The sequence below is a fragment of the Pseudophryne corroboree genome, chromosome 6, assembly GCF_028390025.1.
Source record: "Pseudophryne corroboree isolate aPseCor3 chromosome 6, aPseCor3.hap2, whole genome shotgun sequence".
Taxonomy (NCBI): Eukaryota; Metazoa; Chordata; class Amphibia; order Anura; family Myobatrachidae; genus Pseudophryne; species Pseudophryne corroboree.
The window spans coordinates 794743429-794760241 of NC_086449.1; the positions used below are offsets into that span (position 1 = coordinate 794743429).

Sequence of the window (16813 nt, forward strand, 5' to 3'; positions counted from 1 at the left end):
GTAAATGAGTGATAATTACCAGTAAAGTCTTGTGAGACAGCGCAAAACAAACCAGCATATTGGAAAATATTTTCACCCAACTACATCGGTACCAGCATACAGTCTGTCTCATGACTTAATATTTATATGTTTATTGGTATGCAGGGATGTATCACTTTGTAATGGGCAGTAGAGCATACAATTCTAACGTTCCATAGATTGACAAATAGCTTGCTGTCTCATAGGTAACAAGCTTTATAAATACACTGAAAGATTGGAGCAGAGAGACACGAACGAATAACTGGAAATATTTAATTGGAACTTTTTTTGATCTTGTTCATTAGTTATCAAGTATAGGTAAGATCTGAGGCTGTATTTTCTGTTTTGGGTGAAATATATTTTCAAGTCATATACATATGGCCACTTAAACAGTTAATCCTGTATGTTAACACATATAGATAATAAAGCAAATAATGCAAATTATTATAACCCGATGACAGGACAGTGTCATATACAGGGAATACCAGAAATGTTTAGAAATGAAACTGTAAAATGTCTAACCTTTTCTATATAATACAGGGCCCAGTGCCAGTATACGTGGCAAGCAAGCATATCACTGCCCTAGGAAAGAATACAAAAACAAACAATAACTGATTATCCAAAAACAAATACATAAAAGAGCAAAACAAAATAGGCTATATAGATATAAGGGGGTAACATAGTAACACAGTATCTAAGGTTGAAAAAAGACAATTTGTCCATCGAATTCAACCTATTTGTGGTCTCCTATGCAGGATTATTTGGTATAAAATTTTGACTGATGCCGATGTCTGCCGTTACGTTTCACCCCTCTTTTTTATAATAACTATAGTGCGTGACTATGCCCCGTAACCCTGGATCTCCTTATCCATTAGCAATTTATCTAACCCATTCTTAAAGGTGTTGACTGAGTCGGCCATTACAACTCCCACAGGCAGGGAATTCCAAACACGTATCGTCCTTACTGTGAAAAAGCCTTAACGCCGTATTGTGCGGAATCTCCTCTCCTCTAACCTGAGCGAATGTCCACGAGTTCTCTGTGTTGATCTAACCAAAAACAGGTCCTGCGCAAGATCTGTGTATTGTCCCCTTATATATTTATAAATGTTGATCATGTCCCCTCTTAGTCTCCTCTTTTCCAATGTAAACATGCCTAGCCTTGCAAGCCTTTCCTCGTATTCCTGCATCTCCATGCCCTTAATTAGTTTGGTCGCCCGCCTCTGAACCTTTTCTAGCTCCAGGATATCCTTTTCGTAGTATGGTGCCCAGAATTGTACACAGTGTACATGTATTAAGCCTGGAATAGTGATAAAGCAGTGATAACAAGAAGATGATAACGCATCAGCCAATCAACTCCTGTCAATTTACATATTGGAGTTGATTGATGCGTTATCACCTTGCACTTATCACTGCTTTATCACTTCTCCAGGCTTAATACATCTGCCCCAAGGTTTTCTGTGGTTATATACCTGACAATGTACCGGAGGAGATTACAGTATGTACAGAAACAGTCTGGATCATTTTAATAGGTGTTCTTGCTAAGCCCTTATTTGTTGGAATGGCCCAAAAGTCTACATCAGCCATATAATAAAAAAAATGATGGCACCGGAGGGTATTTTTCAGATGCGTGGTTCCCACATTTTGCCCTACAAGTAGCACTTAGCTTACTGCCAGTCAAAAGATTGCTGGTGTTAAGTCTAAGGCCAAGTTGGGACGAATTCCCTTTGTGCTGGACCAAGCAAAATTGTCCGTACACACTTCAATTCTATAAATGACGGTAAGGATATCTCTTTCTGTCGTACATATAACTGCACCACATCGTACGCGATATCTTCTGATTGGCCGTTCAGCGCAACCAATCAGAAGATACTGTACACGACCCGTGGGAGCACGCAATTGGCCAATAACACTTTACGATCTGCACGATATGTCCTTCCGATTTGACACACCGTGCTAGTGTATACCCGGCATTTATGCTGGTGATGAAGAAGATACTGACACTAACAGGTACGGGACTCAGGGTCGACATACATTAGGTCGACGGTGACTAGGTCGAAACGGCCATTAGGTCGACATGAACAAGGTCAATATTAGTTTTTCATGCGTTTTTTTGTGTCTTTTTCTTCGTAGAGTGACCGGGAACCCCAAATAGTGCACCGTGTCCCCTCGCATGGCTGGCTATGCTTCGGGCAAGGTTACCGTTCCTAATTGTAGTCCACGTGGATCGTAAAGTATGAAAAAGTGAAAAAAATGGAAGAAAAAAAAAGTTAAAAATTTGTGTCGGCCTTTTTCTAGGTCGACATTGTTCACGTCAACCTAATGGTTGTGTTGACCAATTTCCCGTGTCGACCAACTGGCGTCGACCTAATGTGTGTCGACCGAGACAGTGTCGACCTAGAGTCCGGATACCGATGCTAACACCTACAGCTAACTGTAAACACAACAGCGAGGTTTCCTCACATGACAAACAGAACATTTTACCTTCCAGTTGTTCTCAGTTTTTTGCATGAAGGACAGGCCGTTCTCTACATCCGCCTTCATCTCGTGTACATGGGCCACAGTGTGTACAGACCAAGCGTCCTTCTGGTTTATAGCCAGAGCCTGGACAATAGGGCGAGAAGCAGCACTGTATTAGGTATGTTTAGCAATTTCATAAAGAATACTGTATGTATATTAACTGCCCATCTTATCTTCTGCTTTGCTCGGATAGTCTGAGCCTCACTGGGTGGTACTCGGTAACTTTAGGTAGTTACTCTACGTAGATAAAAGTATGCATTTGACTATTTTAACCATACCGGTGTCTAAGATCAACCATACAGCCATACAATCTCCATTGTTACACATTAGCAGTCGGATGGACCTCAGTGACTTTCCAGGTGGGACTGTCACAGGACGCCACCTTTCCACACAACAGCTCAGCTGTGCAACGGTAGGCCACACAAGCTCACAGAACGGGGGTGAAGCACGCAGCCCTACCAGGCTCCAAGCACCCTTTGGCAGCAACGTCAGCAGAAGAACGGTTCACCAGGAGCATCATAGACTGGGTTCCCATGGCTGAGCAGCCACACACAGGCCTGCGATCCTCAAAGCCATACACTGGCTGGAGTGGTGTAACGCAGGCCGCCACTGGACTGTGGAGCAGTAGAACCGCATCATCTGGAGTAACAAATCATGCATCACCATCCAAGTTTGGGTCTGGGTTTGGTGGATACAAGAGAACACTTCCTGTCCAAGTGCAGCATAATGGTCCAGTATGTTCTCCCCATCCCTGCAGAGCCCCTGGTTTCCTGCCACAGTCCAAAGGCATGCTGGAAGGCTTCTGAAAAGCATTAATCCTGGTGCGTGTGTCCGTGGGGCAGAGAATATAGATTGCAAAATGCACTTTAAAATATTCTCTGTAAAGTGCTGTGTGATGTGTATGCTACTATGTATACACTTAATAAATGTGTACTGTCAGTTGTAAAGATTATGGAGGAGGAATAATGTTCTGGGGTTGTAGTTCCAGTGGAGAGGAATCTTTAGCTTAGAGCATTGGGCTTAATTCAGAGTTGATCACAGCAGCAAATTTGTTAGTAGATGGGCAAAACCATGGAGGTCATTCCGAGTTGATCGCATGCTGCCGATTTTCGCAGCGCAGCGATCAGGTCTCTACTGCGCATGCACCGCAATGTGCAGGCGCGTCGTACAGGTACAATGCAGATCGTTGCTGAGCTACGGATTTAACGAAGAATCCATACGCACAGCCGATCGCAAGGAGATTGACAGAGGGCGTTTATGGGTGTCAACTGACTGTTTTCTGGGAGTGGTAGGGAAGACGCAGGCGTGTCCGGGCGTTTGGAGGGCGTGTGTGTGACGTCAATTCCGGCACCAAAAAGACTGAAGTGATCGCAAGGGCTGAGTAAGTTCAGACCTACTCTGAAACTGCACAAAATGTTTTTGCAGAGCTCGGCTGCACAGGCGTTCGCCCACTTGCAAAGCGAAAACATACTCCCCCGTGGGCGGTGACTATGCATTTGCATGGCTGCTAAAAACAGCTAGCGAGCGATCAACTCAGAATGAGGGCCCATGTGCACTGCAGGGTGGGGGGCAGATATAACATGTGCAGAGAGTTAGATTTGGGTGGGGTGTGTTCAAACTGAAATCTAAATTGCAGTATTTAAATAAAGCAGCCAGTATTTACCCTGCACAGAAACAAAATAACCCACCTAAATCTAACTCTCTCTGCAAATGTTATATCTGCCCCACCTGCAGTCGCATGGTTTTGCCCAACTGCTAACAAATTTGCTGCTGCGATCAACTCTGAATTACCCCCATTGTGTGCTTCCTATGTTGCTGCGATAGTTTAGGGAAGGCTCTTTCTGATGTCAGCAATAACCCAAACCACAAACCATGGTCTAACAAAAATGCTTAGTGGCGGTTGGTGTGGAAGAACTTAACTGGCCTGCACAGCGCCCAGACCTCAATCCCGCAGTGCCCTGGCCTGCACAGCGCCCGGTCCTCAATCCCACAGTGCCCTGTCCTGCACAGCGCCCGGTCCTCAACTCCACAGCGCCCTGGCCTGCACAGCGCCCGGACCTCAATCCCGCAGTGCCCTGGCCTGCACGGCGCCCGGTCCTCAATCCCACAGTGCCCTGGCCTGCACAGCGCCCGGACCTCAATCCCACAGTGCCCTGGCCTGCACAGTGCCCTGGCCTCAACCTCACAGCGCTCTGGTCCTCAACCAGACAGCGCCCTGGTCCTCAACCCCACAGCGCCCTGGTCCTCAACCCCACAGTGCCCTGGCCTGCACAGCGCCCGGACCTCAACCCCACAGTGCCCTGGCATGCACAGCGCCCAGACCTCAATCCCACAGTGCCCTGGCCTGCACAGTGCCCTGGCCTCAACCTCACAGCGCTCTGGTCCTCAACCAGACAGCGCCCTGGCCCTCAACCCCACAGCGCCCTGGTTCTCAACCCCACAGTGCCCTGGCCTGCACAGCGCCTAGACCTCAACCCCACAGCACTCGGACCTCAACCCCACAGTGCCCTGGCCTGCACAGCGCCCGGACCTCAATCCCACAGTGCCCTGGCCTGCACAGCGCCCAGTCCTCAACTCCACAGTGCCCTGGCCTCAACCCCACAGCACCCTGATCCTCAACCCCACAATGCCCTGGCCTCAACCCCACAGCGCTCTGGCCTCAACCCCACAGGGCCACAGCATCCTGACCTGCACCCCATCAAACACCTTTGGGATGAATTGGAATGCCGACTGCTCAGCCAACCTCACTAAGGTCCTGATTATGAGGTGGCTGCAGATGTGGCCCCATCTTTTGCCATACTGAGACGCCACTTGAAACGTCTTAGGACACCCCATTGCCGCACCATCCACACTTGCAGTAGCCCTATGGCAGATGCAGTTGCGCTGTGTGAGTATGGCCTCCTGTGTGAACAGCGATAGGCCCGTGTCAGCTACACCACCCCGTTACATCCAAGGAACACCCACTAACATTTCCAGACCGTGCGTCCGGTTCTGTGCTGCGTCTCTGCGTGCAGATAATCGGAACGCATGTGCTGTGTGACTCGGGTGTATGCGTAGACTTAAAATAGCGTCCATTTCCATACAACATCGCCACTGCGGCCACCTCTGAATAAGGCCCTCATTTCTCTTGTGCCGGACCACGAGAAGCCTCCGGGCAGGCTGTTACAGGAGCATACACGGAACCCATTCCATATTCCTGGCCATGGTTTTGGAATGAAATGTTTTAGAAATATTACACCTGTTGGCTGCTACACCAACCTCTCTTTGGAACAGTGATGTCTGACTGCCCACATGCTGTTGGCCATTTAGTGCACGTAGGGCTGCCATGCCAAAAGCCTCAGGGTATGTCCTCTGTATGAACAGCATCCCAGCTATGTCAGGGTATGTCCTCTGCAGGAACAGCATCCCAGGAGCCTCAGGGTATGTCCTCTGCAGGAACAGCATCACAAGAGCCTCAGGGTATACCCTCTGCAGAAACAGCGTCACAGCAGCCTCAGGGTATGCCCTCTGCAGGAACAGCATCACAGCAGCCTCAGGGTATGCCCTCTGCAGGAACAGCATCACAGCAGCCTCAGGGTATGCCCTCTGCAGGAACAGCATCCCAGGAGCCTCAGGGTATACCCTCTGCAGAAACAGCGTCACAGCAGCCTCAGGGTATATCCTCTGCAGGAACAGCATCACAGCAGCCTCAGGGTATACTCTCTGCAGAAACAGCGTCACAGCAGCCTCAGGGTATATCCTCTGCAGGAACAGCATCACAGCAGCCTCAGGGTATACTCTCTGCAGGAACAGCATCACAGCAGCCTCAGGGTATATCCTCTGCAGGAACAGCATCCCAGGAGCCTCAGGGTATACCCTCTGCAGAAACAGCGTCACAGCAGCCTCAGGGTATATCCTCTGCAGGAACAGCATCACAGCAGCCTAAGGGTATGACCTCTGCAGGAACAGCATCCCAGCAGTCTCAGGGTATGACCTCTGCAGGAACACCATTACAGCAGTTATCGTAGCAGCCTCAAGGTATACCCTCTGCAGAAACAGCGTCACAGCAGCCTCAGGGTATATCCTCTGCAGGAACAGCATCACAGCAGCCTCAGGGTATGCCCTCTGCAGGAACAGCATTATAGCAGCCTCAGGGTATGCCCTCTGCAGGAACAGCATCATAGCAGCCTCAGGGTATGCCCTCTGCAGGAACAGCTTTACAGCAGCCTCAGGGTATATCTTCTGCAGGAACAGCATTACAGCAGCCATCGTAGCAGCCTCAGGGTATTCCCTCTCCAGAAACAGCATCACAGCCGCCATCCCAGCAGCCTCAAATTATTATTTGCATTTTCTTAAGGTGCCCATATACTAGTGCGATTTTGCCCAATTTCATCTGATTCCGACGTTTTGGGCCGATAAATAGGATGAAAAATGGCAAATCGCATGTTTTTTACCTCCAATCCGATGCATGGTCCCGTGAGCCCCTAGATCGGAAGAACTGCACTATAGATATATCATACCGGCAGCCTTGGCTGGGGTCGCACACGATACATCGTACGCAAAAGGACTGCATACGATGTATCATATGCGATCCTGCCACCAAGAAGCTGCCGGGCGGTTCAAGGGTGATCGTATGCGACTTCTCCCCTCCGGGAAGTCGCATAAGTAAATGGCGAGCTTTACGTAGTGCAGCAAATTCTGTTGCCCTTTACAACTGAGATTATAAATATATTGTTTACTCTTTATCTCATATAAAAAAATACGTAAAGTTTTTGAAATCTAAGTTGACTGAAGTGCTAAATGTGAAAAAAAACAAAATAAGCAGTTACACAATTATATCGCAAAATGATCTGTAAAAATTATGGTTTTCCATACAAACAAAATGTAGCAATCAGAAGTCTATACTCTGACAGAGTGTCCCACAGTAGTGTTTAGCCAGCACTAATCTATCACAGGGAAACAGGGATTTGCATTGCTGAAACTTATTCTTTCTGGCTGTAAATATTGGCATTCAGAAAATAAGATTTTACTCACCGGTAAATCTATTTCTCGTAGTCCGTAGTGGATGCTGGGGACTCCGTAAGGACCATGGGGAATAGCGGGCTCCGCAGGAGACTGGGCACTCTAAAGAAAGATTTAGTACTATCTGGTGTGCACTGGCTCCTCCCTCTATGCCCCTCCTCCAGACCTCAGTTAAGGAAACTGTGCCCGGAAGAGCTGACATTACAAGGAAAGGATTTTGGAATCCAGGGTAAGACTCATACCAGCCACACCAATCACACTGTACAACTTGTGATAAACTTACCCAGTTAACAGTATGAACAACAACTGAGCATCACTCAACCGTTGCTACATAACCATAAACAGAGCATCAGATAAACCTGATGCAACCATAAAATAACCCTTAGTTAAGCAATAACTATATACAAGTATTGCAGAAGAAGTCCACACTTGGGACGGGCGCCCAGCATCCACTACGGACTACGAGAAATAGATTTACCGGTGAGTAAAATCTTATTTTCTCTAACGTCCTAGTGGATGCTGGGGACTCCGTAAGGACCATGGGGATTATACCAAAGCTCCCAAACGGGCGGGAGAGTGCGGATGACTCTGCAGCACCGAATGGGCAAACACAAGGTCCTCCTCAGCCAGGGTATCAAACTTGTAGAATTTTGCAAATGTGTTTGAACCCGACCAAGTAGCAGCTCGGCAAAGCTGTAATGCCGAGACCCCTCGGGCAGCCGCCCAAGAAGAGCCCACCTTCCTTGTGGAATGGGCTTTCACTGATTTTGGATGCGGCAATCCAGCCGCAGAATGAGCCTGCTGAATCGTGTTACAGATCCAGCGAGCAATAGCTTGCTTTGAAGCAGGAGCACCCACTTTGGTGGATGCATACAGGATAAACAGCGAGTCAGTCTTCCTGACCCCAGCCGTTCTGGTTACATAATTCTTCAAAGCCCGGACTACGTCAAGCAACTTGGAATCTTCCAAGTCACAAGTAGCCGCAGGCACCACAATAGGTTGGTTCAAATGAAAAGATGACACCACCTTTTGCAGAAATTGCGGACGAGTCCGCAATTCTGCCCTGTCCATCTGGAAAACCAGATAGGGGCTTTTACATGACAAAGCCGCCAATCCTGACACACGCCTAGCCGAAGCTAAGGCCAACAGCATGACCACTTTCCACGTGAGATACTTTAGCTCCACAGTCTTAAGTGGCTCAAACCAGTGGGATTTCAGGAAACCCAACACCAAGTTAAGATCCCAAAGTGCCACTGGTGGCACAACAGGGCGCTGAATATGCAGCACTCCCTTAACAAACGCCTGAACCTCAGGCAGTGAAGCCAGTTCTTTTTGAAAGAAAATGGATAGGGCCGAAATCTGGACCTGTATGGACCCTAATTTTAGGCCCACAGTCACTCCTGACTGTAGGAAGTGCAGGAATCGACCCAGCTGGAATTCTTCTGTAGGGCCTTCCCGGCCTCACACCAAGCACATATTTTCGCCATATACGGTGATAATGCTTTGCTGTCACGTCCTTCCTAGCCTTTATCAGCGTAGGAATAACTTCATCCGGAATGCCTTTTTCCGCTAGGATCCGGCGTTCAACCGCCATGCCGTCAAACGCAGCCGCGGTAAGTCTTGGAACAGACAGGGCCCTTGTTGCAACAGGTCCTGTCTGAGAGGCAGAGGCCATGGGTCCTCTGTGAGCATTTCTTGCAGTCCGGGTACCAAGTCCTTCATGGCCAATCCGGAACAATGAGTATTGTTCTCACTCCTCTTTTTCTTACAATTCTCAGCACCTTTGGTATGAGAGGAAGAGGAGGAAACACATAGACCGACTGGAACACCCACGGTGTTACTAGTGCGTCCACAGCTATCGCCTGAGGGTCCCTTGATCTGGCGCAATACCATTTTAGCTTTTTGTCGAGGCGGGACGCCATCATGTCCACCTGTGGCAGTTCCCGTCGATTTGCAATCTGCGTGAAGACTTCTTGGTGAAGTCCCCACTCTCCCGGGTGGAGGTCGTGCCTGCTGAGGAAGTCTGCTTCCCAGTTGTCCACTCCCGGAATGAACACCGCTGACAGTGTGCTTACGTGATTCTCCGCCCAGCGAAGAATTCTGGTGGCTTCTACCATCGCCACCCTGCTCCTTGTGCCGCCTTGGCGGTTTACATGAGCCACTGCGGTGATATTGTCTGACTGGATCAGAACGGGTTGGTCGCGAAGCAGGGTCTCCGCTTGACTTAGGGCGTTGTATATGGCCCTTAGTTCCAGGATACTGATGTGAAGGCAAGTCTCCTGCCTTGACCACAGCCCTTGGAAATTTATTCCCTGTGTGACTGCCCCCCACCCTCGGAGGCCTGCATCCGTGGTCACCAGGACCCAGTCCTGAATGCCGAATCTGCGACCTTCGAGAAGGTGAGCACTCTGCAGTCACCACAGGAGAGACACCCTTGCTCTGGGGGATAGGGTGATTAACCGATGCATCCGAAGATGTGATCCGGACCACTTGTCCAGTAAGTCCCATTGGAAGGTATGGAACCTGCCGAAGGGAATGGCCTCGTATGATGCCACCCTCCTTCCCAGGACTCGAGTGCAGTGATGCACTGACACCTGTTTTAGTTTTAATAGATTCCTGACCAGTGTCACGACGACCTCCTGAGCTCTCTCTATCGGGAGATAAACCTTTTTCTGGTCTGTGTCTAGGATCATGCCTAGAAGAGGCAGATGAGCTGTAAGAACCAACTGCGACCTTGGAATATATAGAATCCAGCCGTGTTGCCGTTTCACTTCCGGAGAAAGCGATACGCTGTTCAGCAACTGCTCTCTTCATCTCGCTTTTATGAGGAGATCGTCCAAGTACGTGATAATAGTGACACCTTGCTTCCGCAGGAGCACCATCATTTCCGCCATTACCTTGGTGAATATTCTCAAGGCCGTGGAGAGACCAACCGGCCATGTCAGAAATTGGTAATGACAATTCTGTACCGCAATTCTGAGGTACGCCTGATTAGGTGGATAAATGGGGACACGAAGGTATGCATCCCTTTTGCCCCGAGACACCATAAAATCTCCCCCTTTTTTAGGCTTGCAATGACCGCTCTTAGCGATTTCATCTTGCACTTGAACCTTTCCAGGTATATGTTCAGGAATTTTAAATTCAATATGGGTCTGACCGAACCTTCCGGTTTCGGGACTACAACCTGGTGGAATAATAACCCCCTCCTTGTCGAAGGAAGGGAACCTTGACCACCACCTGTTGAAAATACAACTTGTGAATTGCAGTTAACCCTGTTACCCTCTCGCAGGGAAAAGCCGGCAGGGCCGTCAGTGAGGAGGCATCTTCTCCAAATCCAGCTTGTATCCCGGAGACACAACATCTATTGCCCAGGGATCTAATAGGGAGTGAACCCACTTGTGGCTGAACTTACGAAAGCGTGCCCCCACCGGGCCTAGCTCCGCCTGTGGAGCTCCAGCGACATGCGGTGGATTTTTTTTTTGCAGAGTTCGGGGAGGACTTCCCTGGGAACTAGCTGTTCCATTGCTTATTCTACAGGACACGTCAAGCAGAAATCGACATAGCTTTGACTCTAGGACCAAGTATACTCATGTCTCTTTGGGCATGTTTTATATATATATATATATATATATATATACCTATCTCTTAAGACAGCATCTTCAATATAAATATATATATCTCTATATATACATATATATATATCTATATGCCTACTAGGGTCTCAATCTCTGCTGATAAGGTACCTGTCCACGCTGCCACAGCGCTATAAACCCATGCCGACACAATCGCCGGTCTGAGTAGCGTACTAGAATGTGCACGCTATCTGCAGGATACCTGAGAATAGCTAGTGCTACCTTCTGTGCAAACGTGACACCCTAGGGGAAGATTCCCATCACATCCTGGCCCTAGTGGGGAAAGGATACTGCCTGAGAATTTTTTTGTGGGAAGCTGCAGTCTCTTGTCTGGAGATTCCCGCTCTTTTTCCTCATGAGAGGAGGGAAATTTACCTCAGCTTTCTTCCCCTTAACATGTGTACCCTTGTGTCAGGGACAAATGAGTCATCAGTGATATGCAAATCATCTTTTATTACAATAATCATATATTGAATACCTTTCAGCCATTTTGGCTGTAACTTTGCATTATCGTAGTCAACACTGCAGTCAAACTCCGTGTCGATATCAGTGTTTATTATTTTGGATAGTGAGCATTGTGAGACTCTGAAAGTCTCTGTGACATAGGGACAGACATGGGTAGATTCCCTGTCTGTTCTCTAATCTTTTGTGCAATAAATTTACCTCAGCACTTACACATATCCAAACAGGTGTCGGCGTTGTCGACGGAGACACCCTCTCACACACATATTTGCCCTATCTCCTCCTTAGGGGAGCCTTTTACCTCAGACATGTCGACACACACGTACCGACACACCACACACACAGGGGATGCTCTATTTTAAGACAGTTCCCCCACAAGGCCCTTTGGAGAGACAGAGAGAGAGTATGCCAGCACACACCCCAGCGCAATATGACCCAGGAATCACACAGTAACTTAGTGTTAACCCAGTAGCTGTTGTATATATTGTTTTTGCACCAAATTTATATGCCCCCCCTCTCTTTTTACCCTCTTCTATTGCAGGGGAGAGCCTGGGGAGCTTCTCTCAGCGGATCTGTGGAGAGAAAATGGCGCTGGTGACTGCTGAGGAAGAAGGCCCCGCCCCCTCAGCGGCGGGCTTCTGTCCCGTTTCTGTGTAAAAATAATGGCGGAGGCTCGTACATATATACAGTGCTTGACTGTATATATGTATAATTTTGCCAAAAGGTATCTTAATTGCTGCCCAGGACGCCCCCCCCCTGCGCCCTGCACCCTACAGTGACCGGAGTGTGCGGCTGTGCTGTGGGAGCAATGGCGCACAGCTGCAGTGCTGTGCGCTACCTTAAGTGAAGACAGGAGTCTTCTGCCACCGATTTCGATGTCTTCTTGCTTCTGCTGCTTCTGTACTTCTGGCTCTGCGAGGGGGGCGGCGGCGCAGCTCCGGGAACGGACGATCAAGGTTAGGTACCTGTGTTCGATCCCTCTGGAGCTAATGGTGTCCAGTAGCCTAAGAAGCGCAACTTAGCTGCAGTGAGTAGGTTTGCTTCTCTCCCCTCAGTCCCACGTAGCAGAGAGTCTGTTGCCAGCAGAAGCTCTCTGAAAATAAAAAACCTGACAAAATACTTTCTTTTCTAGCATGCTCAGGAGAGCCCACTAGGAGCACCCAGCTCTGGCCGGGCACAGATTCTAACTGAGGTCTGGAGGAGGGGCATAGAGGGAGGAGCCAGTGCACACCAGATAGTACTAAATCTTTCTTTAGAGTGCCCAGTCTCCTGCAGAGCCCGCTATTCCCCATGGTCCTTACGGAGTCCCCAGCATCCACTAGGACGTTAGAGAAAAGCTTGTGAGAGAGACAGAAGGGAGGGAGAGATAAAGAGAGACACACACACAGAAGGGAGAGAGGGAGGTGGTGGGGGGGGGGGGGGGGGGAGAGAGAGGGAGAGAGACAAGGGCGGGAGCAAGAAAGGAAAAGAGAGCAAGTGGGGGAAAGAGAGAGAAATATTGAGAGAGGGAGGGAGAAGGGAAGGAGAGAAAGAGAAGGAAGGGAGCGAGAGAGAAATTGAGGGAGCAAGAGAGAAAATTGAGGGAGCAAGAGAGAGAAAATTGAGGGAGCGAGAGAGAAATTGAGGGAGCAAGAGAGAAAATTGAGGGAGCAAGAGAGAGAAAATTGAGGGAGCGAGAGAGAAAATTGAGGGAGCAAGAGAGAAAATTGAGGGAGCAAGAGAGAGAAAATTGAGGGAGCAAGAGAGAAAATTGAGGGAGCAAGAGAGAGAAAATTAAGGGAGAGAGAGAGAGAGAGAGAGAGAGATTCTTAGTGTGAATTGTCTGAATATAATATCTCTTTACCTCACTAGCCACTTTTAGGGCTTCATCATAAAAGTTTGTTTCAAGTAGCCCAAAAGAATGCATGCCTTTCACATAACTAAGAGAAAAAGAGAAACAAATTAAAACAAAAGTGGGGCAATGACTTCTCTGAGTGATCAGCAGCTCGGTCATGTGATCTCAGAGCTCAGCATACACCATGTTCCGCAAGAGATCACGCATGATATCAATCACAAGGGCTCCGAGGCTCGTATAACAGGTTGGGATCTGACAATCACCACAAAATGGATTTATCGCATAAAACGTCTGTGCATTACATAATATTGTTTCTGTGTATTATATCATAGTGTTTCTGTGTATTATATAAAAACCCCAAAGCCAGCACTGCGCTATATGTGTCCTGTGACAGTCATGGAGAGAGACTGCCAAACAGAACATGTGGACGATGACACTTACACAGCCCACAGATCTCACATGTACCGGATATGGTGGAATTGGTCAAGTTAGTAGTAATTCAAACATAATTCATGTGTATTTATAAAACCTGGCTTACCACTAAACCTGTGTTTTCTATTCACGTGTCAGTAAGTGTCTGATCTGCTGAACTGCGTCTACATAATAAACCGGCATAAAAGTGGAGCTTACAGGTGTTGCAGTGTATGTTTGTTATATAAAAGCAGACGCTACAAGTGTTCTACTACACACTGGCCTCTTACACCAGCAAATGCTGAAAAGGCTCAACCAATGTGTCTCAAACTCAGTCCTTAATGCGGACCCAGCAGTACTGGTTTTAAGGATATCCATGTTTAAGCACAGATAACATATACCCCTTTCATGCCAAGCCTCTGACAGAGGATATTGACGGGGTAACCCAGGTCCTGGCATGATGTGAAAGGGTCAACTCAAGTTGTGTTACCCTAGAATCTGGCCCTGCTCACATGCAGTGTGGAACCTGGCACAGACCCGGGTAGCCGCTGGTGTGAGAGATGCAACTCAGGTTATCCGACCCAGGTCATGCTAAAAGTATGCAGAGTGCCGGATCTCCAAGAGCCTGCAAAGACATGATCCTCCAATAACACAGGTCCAGCCTGCGGTGTGAACACTGTTTCAAGCAACTGTGACATGGCTTGAAACAGTGTTGAACTACCCAGGTCAGACCCAGGTTTTTGTAGTGAAAACAGTAATAATTAGAACTACTTTCATTTTGATTGAAACATCTCTGCTCAGACTTGGGATAGCCTTAAAGTGGGCTTTGAGGACAGAGGTCGGGAAACATTATGGGGGAGATGTATAAAGCTCTCTTAAAAGAGGAGAATTGGATAATTGGAGATGTTTCATATAGCAACCAACTAGCATTCATCAATTACATTCTATAAAGGAGGGGTGGGGAACCTCCGGCCTGCGGGCCGTACACGGCCCGCAAAGCCGTTTGTTCCGGCCCACCCGCTAGTTTGGCAGCGAGACACGCCGCCGCTCAGTCCGGCGGTGGCGTGTCTCAGCTGTTAGGTCAGGGAGGAGAGCGCAGCTACTATGTCCGGCAGCGGCGGGTAAGATCTCAAACCAGCCGCCGGTTCGTGAGCCAATCCGAACCTGCGGACCGGCAGCCAATAAGGAGCCGCCGCTGCCGGTTCGCGAGCTCTGATTGGCTCACGAACCGGCGGCTGGTTTGAAGTCCTACACGCTGCGACAGCCTGATATAGCCGCACTCTCCTCTCTGCCCTGACCCAACAGCTGAGACACGCTGCCGCCGGAGGGAGCTGTAGCAGCGGTGAGCGGTATGGCACTGTTGGGGCATTTGTACATCTGGCACTGCACTATTGGGGGCATATGTGTATCACGTCCCATTTTAATTGGCCACACCCATTTTTTGGGCGCGCGCACTCAGTACCTCTAAGGGGCATAACTACTGGGGGCATAACTACTGGGGGGCAGGGTAATTTTTAAGTTGATCATTTTTGTATGGCCCCCGAAGGATTTTATAAATATCCACATAGACCCTTGGGAGAAAAAAGGTTCCCCACCCCTGTGATAGATAGAAGCTCATTGGTTGCTATAGGAAACTGCTGCACTTGTCCACTTTTTAGAAGGCTTAATACATCTGCCCTTATGTGAGATAATGACATTTCCACTGCTGCGCTACTCATAAGTAAAACGCCTCTCATTATTTCCCTTTAATACTCATTTCACAGCCAGATGCCAATGGCCACATCATTGCTGAGATGGGCCAAGAGGCTCAAATCCAAGAATGGTATGCATTTCCAAACAAGCAGTGAACAGACTGGGCATCATTATCTCTATATCCTCCACTTTGTTACCTAGGACACTGCAAGACTATTAGAATGAAGAAATTTTAGGCTGTGGTACTTTTCTCCTCCTAGGTAGGAATACACAATAGCATACCTGTCAACATTTGGGCAACACAGTGACATAGTGGTTAGCATTGCTGCCTCACAGGACTGATCTCAGGAGTTCATTTCTTGACCATGGTGTTATTTGTGTGGAGTTTGTATGTTCTGCGCGATGCATGGTGCTCCAGTTTCTCCCCACACTCCCTAAACATAGTGGTAGGCTCACTTGCTTAATTCATTGGTGGGTATATGTGTACATGTTATAGGATCTATAGAGTGTAAACTCCACCAGGGCAGGGACTGATGTGAATGACTGAAATAATCTCTGCGAAACGCTGTGTAGTATGTGCGTGCTATAGAAAATAAAGCTTCATAAAATAATAGATTGTTAATTGAAAACTTGTTACAATTACCAATCCGCCGAAAATGTCACATCTGTTTTGGCTGAAATGAAGATTGTCTTGCAAAACCCCAGGACGTACTCTACGTCATCAAATAATTACACTCATCAGCTTCCAGAAAAGCCACAGAACAGACAGCATTCTGGGCAGAATTAATGAAGTACATTGCAAAAAAAGAAAAAAGAAAATGCATGCACACAAAACAAAAAAAATAATAATAATGTTGAACTTGATGGATTGGTGTCTTTTTTTTTTTCTTCCAACCTCATTAGTTTTGCCGGTAAAAGTACAACCATCATTTTAGCCATATAACTTATCCCACACTAATACAGAGCCTATGATTACCTACCTACTTAAAGGATTACTTGGAGCCCAATATGGAAGAATACGGGCGACAGAATCTCTCATTTGTGTTTGCTCTCCAAGGTAAAAATATGTATCATGGGCAAATTTCATAGCCAGCAGATCTAAGGGATGATCCTGTAAGATTCTCTCCCAGTAATCCGATGCTTTTGGAAGATTTCTACAAACAAAACAGATTGAAAAATGTCTTGCTCTGTTCACGTTTTCTTATCCATTTGATTCTTTCTAAAGGCATATGTATCAAAGCTTGGA

The 16813-nt window shown here is 47.8% G+C and overlaps 1 protein-coding gene across 2 annotated transcripts in view; it reads right to left on the reverse strand.

Moving 5' to 3' along the window:
• The window catches only part of TTC38 (tetratricopeptide repeat domain 38), a 70841-nt gene that overhangs the window by 11600 nt on the left and 42428 nt on the right, over positions 1-16813 (reverse strand). For both annotated transcript variants that reach the window (XM_063928878.1, XM_063928879.1), the window contains exons 5-8: positions 16548-16721; positions 13474-13549; positions 2500-2619; positions 541-600 (exon numbers count right to left, since the gene is read on the reverse strand). In XM_063928878.1, the coding sequence (XP_063784948.1) occupies positions 541-600; positions 2500-2619; positions 13474-13549; positions 16548-16721 (430 nt within the window). The remainder of the gene's footprint in view (positions 1-540; positions 601-2499; positions 2620-13473; positions 13550-16547; positions 16722-16813) is intronic.